General features: G+C 37.1%; 1 protein-coding gene across 1 annotated transcript in view; it reads right to left on the bottom strand.

Moving 5' to 3' along the window:
- The window catches only part of SLC9B2 (solute carrier family 9, subfamily B (NHA2, cation proton antiporter 2), member 2), a 40,309-nt gene extending 33,692 nt beyond the window's left edge, over positions 1 to 6,617 (bottom strand). Inside the window, exons 1-2 of the mRNA XM_015569984.1 lie at positions 6,482 to 6,617; positions 5,138 to 5,318 (exon numbers count right to left, since the gene is read on the bottom strand). Coding sequence (XP_015425470.1) covers positions 5,138 to 5,318; positions 6,482 to 6,571 — 271 coding nt within the window. The 5' untranslated portion in view covers positions 6,572 to 6,617. The remainder of the gene's footprint in view (positions 1 to 5,137; positions 5,319 to 6,481) is intronic.
- Positions 6,618 to 8,305: the final 1,688 nt, after the last annotated feature.

Raw genomic sequence — 8,305 nt, 5'->3', positions numbered from 1 at the left:
CAGAGTCCCAGCAATAGCTGCAAACCTCGGAGAGAAAGCTGCCTTCGTGTTCGGACCGAAGCCAGACAGTCCCGTTTCTCCCGTTTGAGTCTGGGTCCCTAGGGACTTGCCCGGCTCTGGAGCAGAGTGTCTGCGACTCCCTCCCGATTGAAAACAACAACTGCGCCCTCCGCCACCAGCCCGCTCCGAGCACTCTGCACCTCAGAATTTGACTTCAGCACTGCGCCTCCTCTGAGTGTCCGTATGCGTTACTCTTTCCTCCTAGTTGTAGGACTTCCACTCAACCAGCATTCCTGTGGTTCTGGATGATGTCCGTTCCGTCTTTGAGTTTCACTTTTGAATCCCGATTGAAAACAACAACTGCGCCCTCCGCCACCAGCCCGCTCCGAGCACTCTGCACCTCAGAATTTGACTTCAGCACTGCGCCTCCTCTGAGTGTCCGTATGCGTTACTCTTTCCTCCTAGTTGTAGGACTTCCACTCAACCAGCATTCCTGTGGTTCTGGATGATGTCCGTTCCGTCTTTTAGTTTCACTTTTGAAGTGGTTGTTCGAGGCAGCAAACTCGGGCGTTAACCTATGCCGCCATCTTGGTTCTCCAAATAAGTGAAGTCTACCTATTTTTTTTTTTATCATCATTCACTATGGCATCTCACACCCTTCACCTGAGACAATAGTTGCCTGAAGTATTCCCTTTAGTAGAGGCATTTCTTAGAATGTGAAATACTTTTCCCTGTTTGAAAACCTTGTGTTGTGCAAAACTATACACTGAAAATAGAAAGGCTCATGGGAAAACAGAGTTGGCCAGACCACTCTAAACTCAAAACTTGTGACCAAAGCAGTGACAAAAATAATAACCATCCTGAAAAAAAAGTGCCAACACAGTTAAATCTCCACTGACACGTGTCTCTTCCTCCTTCAGTCTCTCTTTGCCGACTATAACCCTGGAACCACACTTCCTATTTCAAGATGGAGAATCTTGAGGGCTTTGCCTTAAATAAAGAGGAATTCCATCTAAATCTGCAGTCTTCTCCATCAATCAAATGTTGTAATGTTTGGTTTTATTAACTGAGTGAAAAGTGTTGGCAGCTTCTTCATCTGTACTGTCAGCTTCGTCACTAACAAATGGTTTCATTAGGCAGCTTAACGTAGAAAGTTAATGGTCTTATGAAGTTCCTACACCAGCAACCAACTGCCTGAAAAGAAGGCACTTCCACAGAGAGCTCAGCTTTTTAAAAGGTCCTTATATTAGCAAGGCTTTAATCTTTTTTAAAAAAACTTTAAAAATATTTTTGTTGATTTCAGAGAGGAAAGGAGAGGGAGAGAGAGATACAAACATCAATGATGAAAAAGAATCATTGATTTGCTGCCTCCTCCCCACCCCCTACTGGGGATCAAGCCCACAACCTGGACATGTGCCATTGACTGGATTTAAGTCTGGGACCCTTCAGTCTGCAGGCTGATGCTCTAGCCACTGAGCCAAACCTGCTAGGGCAAGGTCTTAATCTTTAATTGTAAAAAAGCATATACCAGATTTCTTTTTGTTTGTTTTCAATTCACTTCTATTGCTTGATGAGGCAAAGTATTAATGTGCCAGGAAAAATTATGTACAAAAATGTAAATTTCATATTACACTGACATGATTCCCTATTTACCATTTCAAATGAGCTGAGTAGTACAGAAACACTTGGCAGTGAAGTATGCTATGTTTCTCATTAGGATCTGTTTGTAGTCCATTCTGTTCTATTTGTCTAGAATTACCTTCATTTTTATTTTTAATAGATAGTTGTTCTGGGTATACAATCCTAGGTTGAGACTTTCTCAGTTCCTTGAAAATATTATTACTGTTTTCTGGCTTTTGCTGTTGTTAATTTCATTTTAAGTTTAATTGCAGTTCTTTTAGGGAATTTTTCTTTGGCTGTTTTTAATTATGTTATGTTTAGGATGGACTCCTTTTGGTTTGTTTAGTTTTTGGTGTTCATCAATTTTGGAAAATTCTGTCTTCATTTCTTCAAGTATTTCTTCACCATTCTTCCTATTCTCCTTTTCTGGAACTATGACTGGATAGTTACACATATGTTGCTAACCCTCATTTTCATATTATCTATTTTTGTCTGTGTGTACTACATTCTCGATAATCTCTTCAGACCTATTTGCTAGTTTATCAACTCCCCTTTTATTACTTTGTTGCCTAATCTAGCTACTAAGTTTTCTATTTCAATTACTATACCCTATCCTTCATTTCTAGAAATTCAATTTGTTTCTTAATAGAATATCTTTGTTCATTTTAAAAATAGTTACTTACTTTGCACTCATAATTATCATCTCAACTTCTTTATAGATGCCAAAAATATTTTATATTAAATTTTCATATAATGCAAAATTTTGAAATCTGTTTCCTTATTCACGTTGTGATATTTTTTAGTTTGTTTTGCAATAGTAACCACTTCCTTGGAACTTTATCTTTGAGAGTTGTTGGAGCCTCAGGTTGAATGTGAGCTTTGCCAGATAGGCTCTGAATTTGCTTCTGTCATGCACTCAGAAGCTAATAATTCAGGACCACTTTTAGACATATTTTCAGCTTGATTTTCTTCACTGACTTTGGAACACAAATCAGCATGAAGTTACACATTTTTAGTGGATATTCTCCCACAGATAGGTTTAGCTGCTGGCCCCATCTTTAGGGCAGGCTTACCTCAAATTCACCATGACACTGGGTTCCAGCTGTATATGGGTAAGGGAGAATGATTTCTCCTATTACACATCTCCCAACTTAGGCTCTAGTGTAGCCTCTTATACTCTTAGTTCTTAAAATAAATCTCAAGTTCATTGGTGTTTTTCAGAAGCCTTCAGGGTGAAAGCTAAATTGAGGGCTTATTTCTCTCTCTTATACTTTGGTTCGGTGTCCTGATGATTTCCTGTTTCCTTGATAGATAAAAAATACATTAAAAAAGACTTAAAAAATTTTTTTTCAGATGTTTTCATTGGTAAAAGTAAAATTGTTCATTGAGTCTTATCTACCATATTGCCAGAGATCGAATCCAACATTCCATTTTTTAAACCCTCATGGAATTGTTCCAGATACTAAGCTTATGATGCTATTACAGTTAAATAACTAAGAGGCCTTTGGTATCTTCCAACAGCTATAGGGGCTGAAATTTCTATGCAGTATTAGAGGTGTAATGGGGAAGCAGAATTGCCAGCTACTAAATTTTACTTTCTCACAGCATAAATCCATTTTTTTAATACTAAATTCAGCCAGGTAGAATTAGGAGTTTTCTATTTTAATGGAACTTTATTATCTCATAATGAGATCTGGTTATTCACTTATTGATGAGAACAAATAATTAGTGTTAATAAGTATATATTGGCAATATACTTGGCCAATAAATACACATTGATAATATAAATTATATATTGATGGAAATAAACACCGTGTTAATAATTTTAAATTTTTTCCCTACTTTAAGGCCACTTTTTTAAACCTTGAATTTTCTTTTCATTCCCCATATTCAAAATGCAGTTCTAAATACATAGCAAATGTACATTTATAAGATTTCCATAAATCACATTTAATTCAGTTAGTAATTTACTTCTCATTTATGATTTTGGTAATTTACATATTCACATGTAACATTTACTTCTTAAGAAGAATACTTATTTATTCTGAATGGGCACAGGAAGTAGTATAGGAAAAAAGCAGTCTGGTAAGCCTTAGAAATAGAAGTACAGGAACAAGTAAAGAGGTATTTATATACTGAGTCACATTTCTCTGGCACCTGGATGGACAATGACTATAGAATTTTTTAAAAATTAGTCTCAAAATCACATCACTAATTTATACCCCATCTTTATCTGTTTTACTGTGAATGTTTTAACTAGAAATGTGCCATAACTTAATGGTGCAAGTTAAAAAAAAATATAAAGGACAGAAAAGGTGTTAAATTATCTGTAGCCATATTGACTATATGGCTATATTTTGGAATATGTTTTTTTCTATGTTTTTTAAATGAAGTTTGAGGTTTCTTTTTCTCATGGTAGTTTAGAAACAGACCTAATTTCATTGAAAACATGTCTAGGCCCTAAAGTATACCTAATGTATTATACTTGGCGTCCATTGCCCCAGTTGAGAATGATAAAAATGTCGTTCAGAGCTCCCAAATGAAATACAACTACAAAGAAGTGAGTCTGATTTTTCAATAAACATAATTTCTAGATCAAATGTGTTACATTTTTCAACATGTTTTCTTTGGGAGGCAACATATATATTTTGATGATGCTGTCATTCCTCAATACAATTTGTGGAATTGTTTTTAAATTTGCCTTTACAGGCAATTTTCAAACCCCTCCCCCCTTTTCCTATTATACTACACATCCTCCAATATGCATAGCACACACATAAACACAAACGCATGCACTTCCTTTCTTGAAGAAAACCCAGCATTACTCAGTTTGAACATCCACTTATTCATCAAATTGGTATCAGAATAATGTCTGGCTGCCTCCAAAAACCAAATCCATGCCTAAAAGACAAATAGATCTCAACCCTAACAATGTTTAAAACCATGTTGAAATAAATTCCCCAAAGAAAAAATCCCCCAAATATTTTAAGTAATAACACCTTTATTGGAATAAGTTGAATTGCAAACCAAGACCTTTACTTATAAAATGACACGATTCATTTGGAAGTATAAACTGAACTGTGTTCCCTCGAACATTGGTTGCATTAACTCACAGTAATAACAACCAACACTTAAGTAGTGCTTTTCTGTTTACAAGCTATTTCTCAATCACTTTTCTTATTGGAGCCCTAACATAATCCTGTGAAATAACTCAGATACAGAAAAGGAAAAGGCCCTCGATCCCTGCTCTTGGCCTCTTCCAGGCATCTGGAATGGTGATGACCACAGTGCTCTTGGAAGCCTAGTGTGAAACATGGTGGAGCCCTTCAGCCTGGGCCCCTGAATGACCGTGTGGAGGAGAGCAACTTACCATTGTTAATTTTTCACCTAGTAGTTTTTTTGTGAGAGAGAAGTAACTTCTTTTTGTCCTTTAAACCATATTATTTAGAATCTCCCATTATATAACAACTTTGTATTTTACCCTCTGTTTCTGAATTCATCCTTACCATTCACATACCATTTGTTATTACTTTAGCCAGTAAGCCATGTGGAGGGCAAGCAAATGTTTGCCTTAGTCTTTGCAAATGATTTGATTCGGTTGATGTTTCTTGTAGTCTTTTTCCACTGCTGGTCACACCACCACTTCCTTCAGTTGATTCACTTTCATCTAATCCTATTTGGTTTGTAACAGGTTCCTCCTGTGTTTAAAGAAATTTTTAGAAAAAAATTCTTAAAACTGTATATTTGTTATACATTTTTTTTAAGTTACTGAGCCATCACATCACAAATCAAACTCCCATTGTTAGAATCAAGGCTAGTACTGGGAAATGGATGGCTTTATTATTAATCAGCTAATAGTTGGAACAAGAACTATATTGGGTATATTTGCCATTGAGTCATTATTTGTCTCATTATAAATGTTTGAGTCACATAAAATGTCATTATGTTTTACAATCCTGGGTTTAAAAGTGAGCCTATTTCAGATATGATTCAAGCCCTGGCTCGGTGGCTCTGTTGGTTGGAGAGTTGTCTCATACACCAAAGGTTGCCGGTTCGCTTCCTGATCAGGGCACGTACCTAGGTTGTGGGTGCATCCCTGGTCAAGGTGCGTATGGGAGGCAACCATCATGCTTCTCTCTCCCATGATGTTTCTCTTTCTCTTTCTCTCTCCCTGCTTCTTTCTCTAAAACGTCAATAAAACATATCCTCAGGTGAGGATGAAAAACAAACAAACAAAAAGATATGATTTAAGGCAATAGTTGGTAAATATTTAAAAGTAATCCAGAAGAAGATAACTATCTTTGGTGAAAATCAATTCTCATTTACTCATCTGCTTGAATTTAAGCAACAAAAAATTACTAGATATAGTAAGGGTTTGGCTGGGAACATAAAGAATTTCACAGGCTCTTTATTTTTCTAGCCTTATGTTGGGCCAGCTGCTAATGACTATCTGGGAAAACTGGTAGTCACACCTACCCTGGACTGTATGAGTTTGGGGATTAAGAACAGGAATAATTACCCAGATGGTGTGGCTCAGTGTTTGAGCTTCAACCTATAAATCAGGAGGTCACAGTTTGATTCCCAATCAGGGCACATGCCGGGGTTGTGGGCTGGATCCCTAGTAGGGGGCATGCAGGAGATAGCCAATCAATGATTCTCTCTCATCATTGATGTTTCTATCTTTCTCTCCCTCTCCCTTCCTCCTGAAATCAATAAAAACATAATAAAAAATTAAAGAACAGGGAGAATTGTTAACTGAGTGATATAATGAAAAGAAAACAATTCTATCATAGATTTGGAAACATATAGTCCTTTCCTTAAGGAAATAGTTGGGATGAATGTCATGTGATTGCAAACTTACCTGTGTTTGTTGATATGCAGAGGCTGTGTGATTCACCCAGGTGGATGGTTCCAAATTTTCATGTTTAACTGTTTTATCCTCATCCCCCATGATTTATAATTAAGAATAAGATGACAGAAGGGCAACAAACAGGATCTGTTCTGAAGGAGAAACAGGATAGATAGAGAATGGCAATCTGAGATTTATTTATTTATTTTCCCTATTTTGGCAATCTGAGATTTAAACAAATAAATTAAACAGCAATTTGAGCAATTTAAACTAATGACTTGTACTTATTTTTTTCCCTTAGAGCTCTGAACGTCTAAAATATTTTAAATTAGACTATTCTTAGTTTTCAATCGTTAAGCTTTTCTTTGATTACAATATCTTATTCTAATTCTTATCTTTTTACCACTCTTGAAAAAGCCCTTGTTGACCATCATACTTTTCTATGGTTTCTTTCCACCTTGTTTTTGTGATTTATACTTCAAATATTCCAAGTAATACCTACCTTCAATTGTCTTCTCTGCTTCGACGAAGCAGAAAAACCACCAGGTAATTTTCCAACGTTGCTATGAGGAAATGGCTCACCAGAGAGAAATCTATGGATTCCATCATTTTCAGAGAAACTAGTGTCACTAATTCTTGCATGGTTGTTATTTCTAAATTAAAGTTAAAAAAAAACAAACCCACCACCAACAACATTGATTTGAGTAGCCACAATGTCTTAGATATTGTAATAAGTGCTATGGTAGTCACTTGCCCATTAGTGTGGGCAATTCAGATATGAAAACATATTCTTTGTTCTCCATAGGTTCACAGTATCCCAGAAAAAATAAACTGACACAAAATAACTAAAAAACCTGTAAGGCAGACCTCCATAAGCACCCACTTCAGTCCCTTCTCCCCAGACTTTCTACGCTGTGTAGTCTGAGAGCCAAGTACTCCATTTCTTAGCCACTTGGCAGCTAGAGGTGGCCACGGGTCACAGTTCTTTGTCATGAGATATAAGTGGGCGTCTTTCGGGGGAATTTCATTCCCAAACAATGTGGCAAGGCTTTCCAGGATCATAATGCTTACTCTACCCTCTAATAGTTCCCTTTCTTCTTCCTAGAATGTAGGTACACAAGCTAGAGGGCCAGCACCCATCTTTCAACCATGAGATTAAAAGGTCCTATACCACAGATAGTACATAAGTAAAACAGGAGGAGCTGGTTCCTGGGTGACATCCTTGAGTTGCTACATCGGTCTTGGGCTGCCAAGCTTTGAGGAAATTGTTTATACCACTATTAGAGGTCTGCTGGCTCTGGACTTGGACAAACCCGGGCCTGAAGTTCAGTTCTATCATCCACCAAATTGTAACTAATTCCTCTTCTATACAATGGAGGCTAGAGTTGTTCCAACCATACATATGGGAAGTATTCAATAGTGTTGGTTGTTAGCCACTCATATGCCTTCTTTCTAATAATCGTAATTCTCTAAGAATCTTTTGGCTTTTCCTATTAAGCATGACAAGGTATCACCAGTCTTGAAGAATTTACTACTCAATCCCATTGATTTTCTTTATCATGCTTGTTACCTCTTTCTTTCAAGGCTGACTTCTTTTTTTAAAAAAAAAATATTTTTATTGATTTTTTACAGAGAGGAAGGGAGAGGGATAGAGAGTTAGAAACATCGATGAGAGAGAAACATCGACCAGCTGCCTCCTGCACACCTCCCACTGGGGATGTGCCCGCAACCAAGGTACATGCCCTTGACCAGAATCGAACCTGGGACCATTCAGTCCACAGGCCGATGCTCTATCCACCGAGCCAAACTGGTTTTGGCCCAAGGCTGACTTCTTGA

The sequence above is a fragment of the Myotis davidii genome, unplaced genomic scaffold (assembly GCF_000327345.1).
Source record: "Myotis davidii unplaced genomic scaffold, ASM32734v1 scaffold226, whole genome shotgun sequence".
Lineage (NCBI taxonomy): Eukaryota > Metazoa > Chordata > Mammalia > Chiroptera > Vespertilionidae > Myotis > Myotis davidii.
Note: the sequence above shows the minus strand (reverse complement) of the source record. Positions and strands in the feature narration are given on the sequence as shown.